Source organism: Dendrobium catenatum, unplaced genomic scaffold (genome assembly GCF_001605985.2).
Source record: "Dendrobium catenatum unplaced genomic scaffold, ASM160598v2 fragScaff_scaffold_1203, whole genome shotgun sequence".
NCBI classification, from domain to species: Eukaryota; Viridiplantae; Streptophyta; class Magnoliopsida; order Asparagales; family Orchidaceae; genus Dendrobium; species Dendrobium catenatum.
In genome coordinates, this window is record NW_021319665.1 from 272371 (window position 1) to 289743 (window position 17373).

The 17373-nt window shown below is 35.3% G+C and overlaps 1 protein-coding gene across 5 annotated transcripts in view; it reads left to right on the plus strand.

Annotated features, from left to right (window-relative positions):
- The first annotated feature begins 405 nt into the window (after nt 1–405).
- LOC110100823 (protein MATERNALLY EXPRESSED GENE 5) overlaps nt 406–17373 on the plus strand; it is a 34002-nt gene continuing 17034 nt past the window's right edge. Inside the window, exons 1-2 of one of the 5 annotated variants that reach the window (XM_020828504.2) lie at nt 805–982; nt 1066–1220. In XM_020828504.2, coding sequence (XP_020684163.1) covers nt 1124–1220 — 97 coding nt within the window. In that variant the 5' untranslated portion in view covers nt 805–982; nt 1066–1123. Of the gene's footprint in view, nt 1221–17373 lie in introns of all 5 variants that reach the window. The other 4 variants (XM_028699022.1, XM_020828505.2, XM_020828506.2 and 1 more) reach the window with 4 other exon arrangements.

A 17373-nucleotide genomic window follows, 5' to 3' on the forward strand; every position in this document is an offset into this window, starting at 1 on the left:
TTTGTACTAAAACTCCGTTTTAGAAAGCAATAAAAAAGCCGTCCCAAACGAAGCCTTAAACTAAAAAGTTGCTTTAAGAAGCAATAAAAAAGCCGTCCCAAACTAAGCCTAAATCTTAGCATCGATGGTTATTGGTAGCCCATGAAAAATGTGGTAGTAGCCAAATCTTCTGACGATGCTGGTGTCGATGATGGAGGTGGCAACATCAGCAGGTCGGGTCAGTAGCCAGTGATAGATGGGGCTGTTGGCAGGAGTGGTGGAGGCGGCAAGCAAGGGCAGCTTTTTTAAATGACTTTTAAAAACATCAAAATAGAACTAGAATATGAATTCTTAATATTTTAAATTTTACTCCGTATTTTTAATATTTTAAATCAAATGCTAATACTTTAAAAACCCTAATGTTTATAATATGTTACAATTTACTTCCTGACAGCCTTAAGTGCATCTCCAACCGAAAAATCTCATTTTTCACTGCAAAATCCAGTGAAACCAAAAAGTGTCGTGATTCATCTCCAATCGAACACCATTTTACCCACTAACCGTCGCTCTTTTCTTTCGCACATTTCTTCCGCAAGTTCGGTAGAGATCAAAAAAATGGCGCAGATGAACAGTGCAACACCAATATTGACGTCGCACTGTTCATCCGTGATCAAATAGCGGAGGAAAAGATGTTCGATTGCGACTCATGAGGGCCACCATTCGGTTATTTGTTGAAGGGTTGAAGATGATCTAAGCGGTGAAAAAGTAAGGAGAATTGGATTTAAGATGTTAATAGAAGTTTTAGAGGCGATATTAAGTAAATATTAAATTTTGAATGTGAGAGATAAATTCCAATGCATATGGATCATATAAATTTTTTCAATGAGAGAGAAATTTATATGGGGAACTTGAGATCCGCCGTTTCTTGCTTCCACCTTCATTACATTGACAGCCATTGACGGATCTTGATATTTGAGGACCTAAAATTCTAAAACACAGACTGGTCTGTGCTTGTTTTTATCAATTATTAGGGCTTGGCGCTCTTTACTGACTATAACATTTGTATTTTCTTCGTCCTCGCGACAGAGAAGAAACTAGAAAAACCCTAGTTTTTTTTTTTTCATTCTGCTCGGCTCGAGGAAAAATGGCGGATGGGTATTGGAGGTACGCGGACCCGCGCCAGCAGTTGGCGGAGGCTCCAACACCCGCTTCGTTGAAGCGCCCTCGCCCCGAGTATGGCGGTATGCTTTTTTCCCCTTTTTTTACATGGGTGTGATTCGACTGCTCCCTTGAACATGTTTTTTTGTTACACCTATCATTGTTTTTCTTTATTATTTGGATTTCTTGGTTATGCGCAACATGGGTTATCTGGGAATGTAATACTAGGTTTTTTTTGTCATCAGATGGAACAACTATAGTAATCTTTATTAACAGTAAATTTCATGTTTGGCGGTAATAGTTTGTTATTCCTTTTCATGTCTAGTGGCTGTGAACGATCTGATTTAGGGAAAATAAATAGCCAGCTTTCTGTATGGAGAGAAAATGATGTTTATCTGCTTTTTTTGTCCAAGATTTCATAGATCTTGTTCTATCGTAAACCTTTTATCTGCTGGTGTGGGGTTCGGGCGTTGATTTCTAAATCTTGTTGGGAAACCCTGTTATTTCTTCCACTCCTGCACCTGCAAAACAGCTGTGTAGATACTAGTTAATCAATGTTGGATTTTGTTATGCGAATTAAAGTTTTAATCTGGGTTGCCTTGCTTATTCTCTTTCCCTTCCCGCTTTATGTTTCATTAATATTAAAATCTGGGGGCAAACATTCACATGCTCATGAGTTTCCTAATGTCATGTTTGAGCCTTATTGATTCCTGCAATTAGTTGTGACACTTCCATCTTTATATTTTTTTGACCTTTTTATTATTATTAATCAAAAAGTAATTGCAATCATTATCTGATTTATCTTCACTTGTTTGGTTTCCTTGTTTACATGTTTGTATAGAAACATGAACATTCAATACTATGCTTTGAAATAATTGTGGATTGCGTATCTTAGTTATTTTTAAACTTGTTCATTATTGCTCATACTATCGAATTAAAAGAATTCTGTAGATGTATGCGTGATGTATTTTCCTTTGTTGGCTACTGAATTTTCCCGCAAGGATACTGATTTTGTTTCAGCTAGGCCTTGAATTTATTATGACACTAATTTTGTTTTTGCATAGGCACAATTGGTTTTTCTAGCTTTTCTTGTTGATCGTTGAATTTATCATATTAAGAATACTTCTTTTTTATACATTGTATGTGGTAGCTTTCTTTGAAATCCGAATGCTTTTTTTTCTTTTGATCTCCAATGTACATACGCTCCCACTTTCATTTATCTTAATATCATGATTAATTGTTACTTGATATTATTGTAGTTGGTTTTCTTATATGTTGCCATATGATGCTAGTTACATGTGATTTGTTTTTTGTAAACTAACTGTGCTTTTATTTGAGGTCTCACATTTTTTTTTAAATTTTTATAAAGTAATATTGAATACTATTTATTTGAGGTCTCACATTACTTTTATGTAAATGCATCAAATATTTGAATTATGATATAACTAACTGTGCTTTTATATAACTAACTGTGCTTTTATATAAAAAACTCATTCAAAAACTCAACATAAATAGTGGGAAATTGGGTAACCCGATCCATAATTGCTGGAGAAAGCTAATGACAATGATGTAAGGACGTGGAATTTCAAACGAGTTGTAATAATGATGACATGCTGCTCTGCTTATCCTTTTGTAATTGGACCCCAAAGCCTCCCACTCTTTGTTTATTGTTATTATTTAGTTAAATGTAGTTGACCTATGTAACTTAGAATGGCTTTGGTTGCTAGATTTAATTGGTTCGATCATCTTCTAACTTTTTTGTTATAATAAGATCTTTTTTTGCATCATTTGATTTAAAATTTATATAGAGGTTTTTTTTAACTGATACCTTCATATTCTTAATAAATCAAACAATTGATTCTCTCCTATAAAAAGCTTGGGCACATAATCTTTTGATTAACTTGGCCTCTAATTTGTAATTTATTGATTACTTTATTAATTTTTATCGACTTTTTTAGATGAAGATGTGATTTATTTTGGTTTGAAGTTGATGAACTATTTCATTTTTTCATTGGAACGTGTGTTTGTTTTTTGAGGCATCTTATTTTTTATTCGTAAAATTGATAAAAGACTGTGAAATGTGATCATTAATTTTATTTCATTGCCCAACTCAAATTAATGTTATTTGTTTCATGTAATTTAATTGCAATTATTTAGTAGTTCATCCATTTTTTATTTTGCTTTAGCATGCTATTGATTATAGATTTTAATGAGATTTTTTCTAATTTCAATGCTTTACATTTAGGGGCTTTTTTGTTGGAAGTAAAGTGGGTGTAAAGTATTCCAAATGCATGGGTTTTGAAAATATTATTGTTTGGTTGGATGAAAAAGGAATGTAAAATAAATTAAATGTAGTGTAAATTATTTTAGTTCATTTTGAGGTAAATTAAACTCGCCCAATTTTGAGCAAGAGCCATTTACACTGCAAGCAAGCTCGCTTGACTGCAAAATTTGTTGTTTTGAAGGTTACCTCAAATTCTTAAATATTTTGTATTAAGCCTTTTAGGATTCATACATACCATTACCTTATTATTTGATTTGAATTTTATATCTTTATATGAACAATGGGTCAAGGTTTAAAATTGCGCATTTGGATATTGAGGCGTTTTTCGCTCGTGAGTTAAGGTGTAAGACTCAAAACGTTTTGAGGCTAAGCCTCAAAATCTAAAAATTGCGCAAAGTCAAAATAAAAGTTAAAAGTATTTTTTATACAATATCCAAATAATATGTTAAAGGATGACATATTAAATTTTTATTGAACTATGAAATAATAAATTTACATACATATGAAATCAAAAAATTGTATAAGATGTAAAGTGTTAAGTAATTAATTATATGAAATAGAATTTAAATCAAAATATTACAGGAACAAAACAACATAAAATATATGAATTGCATAAAAGTATCATATAATATCAAGTTCATCTCTATTTTTTTCTTTCTTAGTTGCTTACTCTTCTACTTTTAATTCTTAAAGAAAGCTGAAATATTTGGTAACAACTTATAAATCATCTGTACTATCATTACTAAGGGGATTTTTTTTTGAGTCACTGTCATAACAAATTGGTCTCTTCCCAGTCTCATTCTGTAGGGTCCAATACTACTCGATTTGCTTCTTTTTCATTTATCTCAATCATCATCATCTTTTATAAATATTTGTCATCAGCATAAAAATAATACTCCAAAATTTTAAGAGGAGATGATGGTGTCGTGTGGCTTTTTAGTAATCCCCTGCAGCACCTATGACGGTGGTGACTATAGTGAAGGCGACGAGCTAGAGGTCAAGATAATTGAGAGGAAGTTGCTGTGTTTTGGGAGTGCAAGACATGATTTTTTTTGGGCTTTTGTATATGATTTGTGTTAAGTTTTAAATAAAAAAGACATAAATAAAGTGAGGTGTACACCTCATGCCAGCGAGGCAAGGTGCGCCTCAAGGCAAGCCTCATCCAAGATGAGACCTATGATGCACCGACACTTCTCCTCAAAAAGGCTTGCAGCGTCCGACACCGTATCCAACACGACACTCGTCCGACACTCCTCCAAAATGGGTCGGACACGTCGAAAACATGTCCGATTAAAAAATATTAAATAAAAATTGGACCCGCGTGTTTGACACGCGTATCTTAAATATTTTATGAATTTTTTTAAATATAATTTATTGTATTTGGCGGCATTTAAACTAAATTTCTTTTTTCATATCCACAACACCAGATCAACGTCCGCACTTAATACCCAATGATCAAATATTCTCTTTTTCATTTCTTTTTGACAGTGAAGGTATTTTCATCTCCTCTCTCGGTGATTGATAAATGACATCGACGCCTGACTCTCGACATCCTAATACTAATCATTTTAAGCACAAATTGTAGTTAAATGACTTATTATTTTCAAATTATTTTTAAAATTATACTTATTTAATTTTTATTAACTATTTTTTAAATATAAAAACTATAATACCGTGTCCAACTCGTGTCCGTGTCCTATATTTTTAATAACTGATGTGTCCTGTGTCCGTGTTGTGTCGTATCCGTGTCGCCGTGTCCGTGTCTGTGCATCATAGGATGAGACGTAAGCCTCATAATAAAAGCTCAAGGCTTTTTTTTACTGGAATTGCATTGAGGCGGGTCTCATGGCGAGTCTCATGTTGCGCAATTTTAAACAATGCAATGGGCTCATAATTACCAAAATGAACATTTAATATTTTTTGAGGGAATCTTCATGCCACTTAGGCTATATATGCAATTCATAGAAATGATATGAAACTAGTAATGAAATTACTAGAATTCCAATGTGTGCATTTGAAGGGAAATTAATAATGATTTATAAATTAGTCCTATGTGATATAACTATAAAAAATTTAAAACATGAACACCCACAAATATAGAAGTTCACATGGATTAACAAATTTATTGATGAAAGCTAACCGGAATGGCTTAAAAGCTAGATATGATAATTTATGTATTTTTAGATTCTTCAAATAGAAGAAATTTAAAGTTGGATATTTGGAAAAAAATGACATTTAAAATTTTGTTTAAATAGTAATGCAATTTCTTGCTATCTTTAAGTTTATCTTCTGGAATTTGTATGTCGAGAAGCCAATAATTAAAAAAAAAAAAAAACAAAAGTAACTTTTCTTGATTAGAATTTTAATCAGGAATTAAATCAACTTGTTCAATTGTATTATCAACTTTAATTGAAATGACTAAATTTTCTTCTTCTTTTATGTACTTTTATAATCTATATTTACTTTCTCAACTTGCTCATTAAACTCATTAACTGCAACATGTATTGTTTCCATCCCCATGAATTGATTCAATATCTTTTAGTAGTTCAGGATTATATTCAAGAGAAGAAGTTTCATATTTATGATTATATTTAGTTTCTCATAAAAGCTCAAATTCAAAATAAATATTATATTCAGGTTCATGAATGATTGTAGGTTTGATTTCAAGGTTCAGTTTCTAATGGAGGCTAGACTTATGCTCAATTTTAAATTTTCCAATTTAACTCCTGTTTATATGTAGATTTAAGAATATGTGCTAATATTGGTGGAGATGTAGACTCCACAAAATAAATAAAAAGATAAATATAACTTGATGTCTTCATTTAATTCATGTTCAAAAGGGTATTCATAAAGTATAAATTCTTTAATAAATTTAGGTTTTATCATGCATAATATTTGTGTTGGTGTATGTTTGACAGATTAGAGAGGGGAATGTAAAGACCTTTTTAGGGATTTTAATTATATATATGTATGATATTAATCATTTGTACTTTGTCACAATAATAATTGACCTGGTTAAGTCCTCGTTTTACATTCTTTATAAATTGTAGCTATGTGAGCCCTTATTACTTGCTTATGTTTTTTTTTTTTTATAATAGAAGGATAATGTTACAATGTAGTTTTGAGGCAAATCCTGCTTGATTTCAAGTTTGATAATTCTATCATAATAGCAAATGCACTTGCACTACACTATCTGCAACACTTCAAGTGATTATTCAATTGTTCTCTATATTCTTTGAATGACATTGTTCTTTTAAATTACTGTTTTAGACGAATACATATAGCTTTTAATTCACTTACAGCAACAACAACAACAATAACATCAAGCCTTTATCCCACTACGTAGGGTCGGCTACATGAATCCTTTTTCTCCATTGTGTCCTATTAAATGTCAAATTCTAGTTTAAATCTAATAAAGAAAGATCATTTCTAATATTTTCAAACCAAGTATTTTAGGTCTGCCTCTACTTTTCTTAACATAAGTCAAATCTAATACCTATACTTTCTTAATCGGGTCATCGTAAGGCCGCTGTTTTATGTGATCAAACCATCTAAGGCGACTCTCTCTAATCTTATCTTCTATTAGAGCTACTCCAACATTTTCACGTATATGCTCATTTCGTATCCTATCTTTAAGGGTAAAGCAACTCATCCACCTAAGCATCTTCATCTTTGACACACTTAACTTAGTATTATGCTTCTCAACTTAGTATTATGCTTCTCTTTTAATGGCCAACATTCGGCACCATAAAGCATTGTAGGCCTCACCACCATCTTATAGAATTTTCCCTTAAGTTTGAGGTGCACTTTTTTATCACACAACAAACTCGATGCATTCCTCCACTTCAACCATCCAACTTGAATTCTGCTGATAATATCCCCATTTATTTCACTATCACTCTGAACAATAGATCTAAGATATCTAAAACATGTACTCTTGTTAATGACTTGATCGCCTAAAGTCACAATCCCCTCACTAGGTCTATTACTACTAAAATTACACTCCATATATTCCATTTTAGATCTACTCAAGCGAAAACCTTTAGACTCTAAGGTTGACCTCCATAATTCATGTTTACATTCAACTCCCTCTCTAGTCTTATCAACAAGAAGAATATCATCAGCAAAAAGTATACACCAAGGTACATCCTCTTGCAAATGTCTAGTGAGAACATTCATGACTAAAGCAAAAAGATTTAGGCTTAAAGCTGATCCTTGATGTAACCCAACCAAAATAGGGAAATACTTAGTCAAACCACCTTGTGTTTGAACACAAGTAATAGCTCCTGCATACATATTTTTAATGATTTGAATATAAGCATTATTAACTCCTTTCTTTTCCAGAACTCTCCATAGCACTTCTCTTGGAACTTTATCATATGCTTTTTCTAAATCAATAAATATCATATGTAGATCCTCTTTATTTTTTCCATATTTCTTCATCAAACCTCTTAATAAATTTATGGCTTCCATAGTTGACCTACCCGACATGAATCCAAATTGATTTTGAGAAATATTAGTATCACGCCGCAACCTATGCTCCATAACTCGCTCCCATAGTTTTAAAGTATGATACTTTAACTTAATTCCTCTATAATTCGCACAATCTTATGCATCACCTTTATTCTTAAAAATAGGAATTAACACACTTATTCTCCACTCATTTGACATCTTTTTAGTCTTCAAAACAGTATTAAAAAGTTTAGTAAGCCAAAAAATTCCTTCATCACCTAAGCATTTCCACACCTCTATTAGAATATCATCAGATCCAACAGTTTTTCCACACTTCATTTTCTTTAAAGCCTCTCTAACATAGATTTTACTAATACGTTGATAAAAATAAAAATCTTTATTTTTCATTAGGGTGCTTAGGTCACTACAGTCAATTGTATTTTCACATTCTTTATTAAAAAATTTAGCAAAATATCTCATACACCTTTATTAAATATTATTTTCTAAGAAAAGTACTTTTTGATCTTCATCCTTAATACACTTCACTTGAACTAAATCCATAATACTCATATATCTTTGTTTGGCTAACTTATACATATATCTTTATCTCTCCTTAGTATCTAATATATTATATTAATCAGTAAAAGCTAAGGTCTTTGCATCGCATATTGATTTCTTAGATTCCATTCGTTCCTCTTTATATCTTTCCTAATTATCAGAGTTTTTACAATTAAACCAATTTTTATAACAAATTTTCTTATTTTTAATCTTATATTGTACAATTGTATTCTACCACCAACTATTTTCACTATTAGGAGCTTTTTTCTTTAAAACTCCAAGCACATCTTTTGCAATATTCTTAATATCACTAGTCACTTTTTCCCATATAGCATTAGCATTCTCATGCACAAACAAAATCTTAAGATCTAAAATCTTATTCTCAAAAATATTTTTGTTAATATTCTTTAAATGCCCCCATTTAATCCTAAAATATATTTTTACTTTATTTTTTATTTTCTGGCCCTTTATCTTAATGTCAAAAACTAATAATCGATGTTGGGTACATAAATTTTCACTCGAAATAATTTTATAATATTTGTAATCTAAACAATCTAATTTTCTTATGAGGAAGCAGTCAATTTGAATTGTATTATATCCATTTTTATAAGTGATGAGATGCTCATTCATTTTCTTAAACAATGCATTAGCAATTAAAAAATCATAAGCTAAACAAAAAAACTAATATGGTGTTTCCACATTCATTTGTCGTTTCAAACCCATGACCACAATTAATGTTTTTAAAATCTACATCTCTACCAACATGTCCATTTAAATATTCTAAAAAAAAAATCCTTACTTCAAGAGGTATCTTTTGTATTAATTATTCTAATTCATTTCAAAAATTTAATTTTGAACTCATATCCAAACCTACTTTAGGAGCATAAGCACTTATAATATTAGCAATTTTAGCATCAACAACAATATTTAAAGCTATAATTCTATCTCAAATTTTATTAATTTTTATAACATTATCCTTCAAACTCTTATCTATAATCACACATACACCATTTCTAGTACGACTCCTACCCGAATACCAAAGTTTAAAACCTAAACTACCAATCTCCTTAGCCTTCTCTCCAACCCATTTAGTTTCCTGAATGCATAATATCTATTAATTCTATTAATTTTCCTGTAAGGGAACTAATATTTCAAGTTCCTATCCTAATTTTAGTTTCATGGGCTAGCTTCTTTGCCCACATCCGTCCTTGATGTGGGAACCCTTTCCTATTTGACATTCACCCGGGCGCCGGTGCATCGGCCCTTGCATACTTTTCATTGTATTCAGGCCATACAACACGTCGCTTCCAGGTGACACTCTAGCATTAACACAATTTCTTAAAGGATTCATGTCATTATTATTTGACAAGTTTTACACTGGCTGTCGACTACTTAACGCAACCCTCCACTTTTCTTATCCAGGACTTGGGACCTGACAACGACGGTGTTAAATACTACCCTCACTTGTAGGAACGTAATTTAGATTCTCGTGATAATTATATAATGCTCATTTAGAATCATGGCTTTCTCGATTTTGTTTATGTTGCATTTTATGTTTTTCTAATATTCTTTTAGTTAACATGATGATGCAACCATAGCCTTTGATTCCAATTTAGTGTAGAATGGTTGAAGTCCAGGGTTTACTAATCTAATTTAGGATTATGTGCATAATGACATACAATAATATTATCCTAGGTTGTTAATAACTTTAACAAAATTTGTTCTAATGAAGATAAATAATTTTTTTTTCATTCCAAAAAAAAATTTAAGAGCCATCAAAATCTGAAATTTGATAAGAAAAGTTTGTGAACAAATATAAAATTTTAGCAGCAATCAAGAAATAACGTTGCAATAGTATTTGATGTCTCACTGGATAAAACTTCAATCACGTATGTGCATAATCATTATACAAATTAATAACAATAATAAAGATAAAAAATGTTCAAATTAAGTTATATGACTCATGCCAGCATAAGTAGAGTTGTTGTCGAAATTAGTCATCAAAACTTGCAAAAGGGCTGGGAAATTACTTATTCAAATAAATGAACACACAAGAAATGAGAAATTTTGATATTTTATTAATTATAATTTAAATGCTTCAAGGGCCCATGATTCTAATACAATAACTTTGCATAATCCATTGGAGCTGCCAAAATACAACAAATTCTAATTTTCATACTTGGATTTGGATTTTAACAAGTTATCAAAATTTCCTTGCCAAAAATAGGTCTCAATTCTTTTGTAAATTACAAATATCATGTTAGAAAGAGATGTAATCTATGATGCTTAGACACTGACACAATGACACGGATACGACATGACACGGATACGGGACACGTCAATTATTGAAAATAGAGGACACGGACATGGGTTGGACACAATATTATAATTTTTATATTTTAAAAATATTTAAAAATTGAATAAGTATAATATTAAAAATAATTTATAAATAATAAGTCATTTTACTAGAATGTGTACTTAAAATGATTAATATTAGGATGTCGAGAGTCGAACGTCGATGCCGTATATCAAGCATCGAGAGAGGAGACAACAATGCTGTTGAGAGTGGGCATCGATGTTATGCAGTAAGTATCAGACGTCAATGTCAAGAGGGCGTCTATCATTGATATTGAGAGGGTGTTGGTCGTCGATGTTAAGATGTCAAACAAAGATGAGTTGTTAAGTTGTGGGTGTAGAAATTTCTATTATCAAGCATCATTGTCAAGACATTGTCAGACTTTGATGTGGAAATGGTTTTGAATTGCCGATGTTGTAACAACGATAGATGTTGACGTTGATATGGCATCGGGCATTGTTAGAAAACTAAAGTTGCAACACACCAAAGTGAAATAAAAATAATAATATTTCATGAATGGGGTATTGAGCGCGAACGTTTGATTTGACGTTGTGGAAAAGAAATAAGAAATTTAAATTTTTTATTTTAAACAAATAAAAAATTTAAATGCAATTATTTATATTTTAAAATTATAAAATATTTAATACATGTGTGTCGGACATACGTGCCCAATTTGTATTTAATATTTTTTTAATCGGACTCATTTTCGGTGTGCCCGACAAGTATCAAAGTGTTGGACGCATGTTGTGTCGGATACATGCTGGACACTGCACGCCTCTCTTAGAAGAAGTGTCGATGCATCATAGGCTACAATAAGAAGGCATTACCCGCATGCTACAATTCTTACATAATATAGTGAAAATTTCCCTAATTGTTATATTTTCGAGGGAATAGATGGAAGTTGCTGGGTGTTAGTCGTGGAAGAAAAAAGATGAAAATTGTTGTATGTTGCATTTTGAGAGGGAACACGCCGTTTCTAGATTTACTTCCATAACTTGCTAGTGATATCAAACCCTCTAAAAATATTGATAAAAGGTTTCAAAGTTTTATACTACAAGACCAAATTTAAGCAAATACATATTATTCTCTCTTTTTAAGTTAAAGTGGTCACAATTATTTTTTTTTTGGAATTAAAGAATATTTTAAGAGAAGCATAGTGTTTAGTATTGCAGAGATGAGGATGCTCAAGTGGATGAGCTGTTTTACTTTTAGAGACAGGAAATGAAATGAGCATATTTGTGAAAAGGTTGGAGTAGCTTCAGTGAAAGATAAGACTAGAGAGAATCTCCATAGATGGTTTGGTGATAGAAAATACTTGTAGATCTCAAGTATTCCTATCAAGAGAGATGATAAACTCATTACATTTGATGGGAAATCACACCAAAAACAGTAGTTTTTTTGAAGAAATCATGGAACAAAGAGCAACAAGATACAATTGATCTTCTATTCGAGAGGAAGATCGTTCTCTCCAAATCCGTAGTCTAAATAAGGCCCAAGACACCAAGAAGAAAACCTCCCCAAGAACGAAATAATCAAAACATAACCCTAACCCTAATTTTCATCATACTTAAGGAATGCAATTAAACAATAGAGCCAAAAGACCAAAAAGCCCATGTCGTCCCCTACTTTGGCCCCAAATTTAAATTTGAATATCAAATGGACCCCACCCTTCTCTCTCTCTCTCTCCTTTACTGCCGCTCCCTTCCTGCTGGAAACCCGAACTGACGCCATAGAAGGGACCGGCTGGACTGGTCCACCAAGGATCGGCTTAACACTACCGCCCTCCCAAAGAATCACCTTGTCCTCAAGGTGAAAACTTAGAAACTGATGTTTCACCCTCTCATATGATTTCCATATGGCGTCGTAGTCCGGGGGGCTCTTCCACTTGATCAGTACTACCTTTGCTCCATCTTCTCTCAGGCGAATTCCCATCAATTTCAAGGGTTCCAAAATCACCTCCAAATCATCAGTGAGCATCCTAGGTAACTCAGAGCTGGCTGTATAATCTCCAATTGCCCTTCTCAACTGAGATACATGGAACATTGGGTGAATAGTTGCCGTTGGTGGTAGCTTCAATCGATATGCCATAGTTCCAATCATGTCCAAAACCTCATAAGCCCAAAGCATCTTGGGGCAAGCTTCTCGTTTCTCCTATTGGCGACAGTCTTTTGTCTGTAAGGTCGGAACTTCAAGAACATCCCCTCTCCTTCCTCAAATTTGATGTTCTTCCTATGCCCATCTTCCTGTTTCTTTATAATATGTTGAGCTCTCAGTAGATGCCTCTTTAATTCTTACAACACCCTGCCCCTCTCCCCCAAATACTCCTCCACTGAAGAAACTGGAGTGCTGTTATAGCCAAAGTAAACTAAGTGAGCCGAGTCCTTTCCGTACAACACCTTGAATGGTGTTATTTGAGAAGCAAAGTGATAAGATGTGTTGTATAAATACTCAGTCCATGCTAACCACCTGACCCATAATTTGGATGTCTTCGATACAAAGCTGAGGTAAGTCTCTAAGCTTATGTTGACCACTTTTGTTTGACCATCCATCTGTAGGTGATAGGCGATACTCCTTTTCAAAATTGTCTCATGTAATCTGAACAACTCTCTCTAAAAATGATTGAGGAACACCTTGTCCCTATCGAATACTATCGCCTCTGGTATTACATATAGTCTGATTACCTCTTTGATGAAAGCTGATAGCACTTCACTGCAGTGTATGGATGTCGTATGAGAATGAAATGAACATACTTACTCAATTTGTCCACCACTACCAAGATCGCAGGGACACCTTCTGAACTGGGTAGCTCCTCTATGAAGTCCATAAATACCTCCTCCCATACCCGACCTGGTAAAGCCAACGGCTGTAGTAGTCCTCCCAGCGATATGCCTAAATACTTGTTCCTCTGACAGACCTTGCATTTGGCTATCATCTCCTCCACTTTTTTATGCATCCCCTTCTAGTACAGCTTTGAAACTAGCCTCCTGTAGGTCTTCTGCACTCCTAAGTGACCCCCAATAGCGCTCCCATGGAACTTCTGAAGTAAGTGTGGAATGTGGACCGACGTCCTGGGCATCACAAACCTTCTCTAGTACAGAAGTCTCTCCCCCCCAAGGAGTACCCCGGGTGGCTACTCCCATTCCCTTCCCTCAGTGAGTAGGCCCTGATCTTTTCCAACTTCTCATCCCTAGCACTCTTCTCCTTGATGGCCTCCTAATCTAACATCGATGGGGTCGACATTGCCATCACATGCAACTCTCCATGCATCTGGACAAGGTATCTGTCGCCTTGTTCTCCACTCATGGCCTGTACTAGATTTTAAAATCATACCTCAGCAATTTGGATAGCCACCTCTGATGCTCCTCTATCACCATCCGTTGCTCCAACAAGTACTTCAAGCTTTTCTGGTCTGTTTTGACAATGAAGTGCTTACCCAGTAAGTAGGGCCGCCACTTTTGGATGGCTAAGAAGATGGCCATCAACTCCCGCTCATTGGCTGATTTTAGCTGGCTCTAATTGTCAACTCCTTGTTGAAATAGGCATTAGGCTGATGACTCTGCATGAGCATTGCACCCAATTCATATCATAAGGCATCTGTCTCCACTATGAAGACCTAAAGAAGTCTGACAAATCTAAGATCGATACCATAGTCATAGCCTTCTTCAAGCTCTCAAAAGCTGCTGTAGCTGCCTCCCCCCATAGGAATCCGTCCTTCAACTGTTCTGTGATTGGCCATGCTATGGTGCTGCATCCCTTCACGAACCTACTGTAGTATCCTATTAGTCCTAAGAATTCCCTCAACTCCTTCAGATTCTTAAGTGGTAGCCACCTCAACATAGCCTTAATTTTTGACTGATTTGCTGCCACCCCTTCTTTGGATACAATGTGGCTCAAGTACTCTACATTGATATGTGAAAAACAACATTTCTTTATGTTGGCTCTCAACTGGTGCTTCTGCAACACCTCTAACACCGTCCTCAAATGCCTCTAGTGCTCCTCTTCTGTTCTGCTATAAATTAAGATATAATCAAAGAATAGCAAGACAAATTACCTGAGATAGGGTTTGAAGACTTTATTCATGAGTGATTGGAAAGTGGCTGGGCATTGGTAAGGCTAAAAGGCATAAATAAGAACTCATAATGCCCCTCATGGTTTTTGAAACCAGTTTGTGACACATCTTCCTTCATTCTGATTTGATGATATCCTGACTTCAGATCTATCTTGGTGAAGATCACTGTCCCACTTAGCTCATCCAACAACTCATCAATCACTGGTATGGAAAACTTGTCTGTCACAGTTTCCTTGTTAACCGACATGTAGTCCACACAAAATCTCCAATTCTACACCAGTAGGATTGGACTAGAGAAGGAAAAAAAACACTGTGTTTGATAATCCCTGCCTCCAGCATCTCTCTTATCAACTTCTCAATCTCATCATTCTGAAAGACGCTGATGGGTATCACACCTTCCCTCAAGGTGATAGCGTGCTCCTGCTCCTTGGGTGGTGACAATCTCTACGGTGGCTGAAAAACTTCTTGGAATTGCTGGATCAATGGATGTACTGAGAGGGGTATGTCCTCTCCTCCAATATGTGCAGCTCTACTAGAAAGCCTTCACCCACCTCTTGTATACTCATCATGGTTTTGAGAGACACCATGGTTTTGGATAGCCCTACATCACCCCTTATCACCACCTTCCTCCCATCCACCCTAAACTCCATTGTGAGTGCTCCCTAGTTGACATTGGTGTCCCCCAAAGTCTGCAACCACTTCATCCCCAGGATAATATCGGTACTGCCTAACTCCAATGGGAGAAAATCCTCCCTCTCCTGAATCCCTTGTATGGTCAACACCAATCCTCTACAAATACTCTTGGCCTTTTTTCACCTGCCCCGTACCCATCATCACCTCATAATAGTCAGTATCTTACCAATTTCACTCCCAGTTGGTCGATGATCTTATTAGAAATGAAATTGTGGGTAGCCCCACTGTCGATCAATACCACTACCTCCATGTCCTCTATTTTCCCCCTCACCTTCATGATATGATTCATAGTGAATCATACCACAGAGTTTAAGGAAACCTCTTCCAAATCCAAATGCAGCTTCTCATCCATTTCTCCCTCTTACTATTCCTCTACTTCACCTCCCTCAATTTCCTTGTCATCATAGATGGTGAGAACCTGAAGAGTTTGGTTCCTACACCTATGCCATGGGGTTTACTTCTCATCACATTTCAAACATAACCCCTTTGCCCTCTTTTCCTGCATCTCTTTCTCTGTTAGTCTTTTGAAATTTTCCCCATTTCTTCCTCTTACTAGCCTCTCCTTAGTGGTCTCACGAAATCCCTTTGCTGCTGAGCCCTTGGGTGCTAAAAGGGTGGTCGTCGTCCTATAAGAGCCTCCTTAGTGATTGATCCTGGCTCCCCTCTCATGATATCTCTGATTTTCCACCAACTGTGCCAACTCCATGGCCTCTCCCAAATCACGACGTCTCAATACCTTCAGAGCAGCTCTAATCTCTGATTTGATCCCTTGCATAAAGTTCCCCTCCAATACAGTCTCTAATAATCGTTCCACCCCACTGGCCAGGTGCTCAAACCGCTCACGGTAGTTAGCCACCGATCCATCCCGCCCCAAAGAAAAAAAATTGCTCATAGAAGTCTCCTCCCTTGTCGGTTTGGAAACGCGTTCTAATAAACAATCCTTGAATTCTCTCCAGCTTTGGATGGGTCTCCTCTAGTCTCTCCACTGGTACCATGACAGCGCTTTCCCCTCCAAACATAAGCATGCTGCTGTCAGTTTCTCTTCCTATGTTAGCACTTTGACGGCGAAGTACCTCTCCATCTTGTAAATCCATCCATGTGTGTCCTCCCCTTCAAAAATGGACATCTTCAGCTTCCTCGCCTTCTGATCCCCCCCATTTCCTCTTATTCCTCCATAGCTTCCTCTTTCCCAAGTTCTTGGCCCTCCCAAAGTCTCTCAGTCCTACCTTGTTCTATCATAACTAAAGCCTCCATCGGGTTCCTCTCTCCTTACTTCAAAATCAGCACCTCGATAGCCATAATATCCCTCCTTACATTCCCAATCAAAATCCCTTTACTCCTGCCGCCCATACCCATACCTTTCCCCATACCTACCTCCTCTATCCTCTCTCTGGAAAGGCTCCAGATGGGGTCTTCTCTTTTCCCCCTTACGATCTCCACCTCATCTTCTTCCCTACGAATTTCAAAATTTGTATTATTTCCTTTTGGCCCTCTCGCCTCGGAAGCTTCCGTTTGCGTTTGGAACTCTAACATCTTCTTCATCATGTACCGCAGGTCAGCTACTTGACCTTCCATGAAGGAAATTATTTCCTCTATCATTGACTTGATTTGGTTCATCTCCCCTTCATGACTTTCCTCGAGCGCATCCACTTTCTTGGCCGCCATTACTCAGATTTTTGTAGATTCAAAAACCTGGATTTGGATCACAAAAATAGCAACTTCCTTTGTCGTTGGCCCCAAAAACAACCACTGAAATTTGCAAGAAACATCCCACTAACGGTCCCAAGACTTGCTTTGATTCCAATTTGATAGGAAATACTTGTA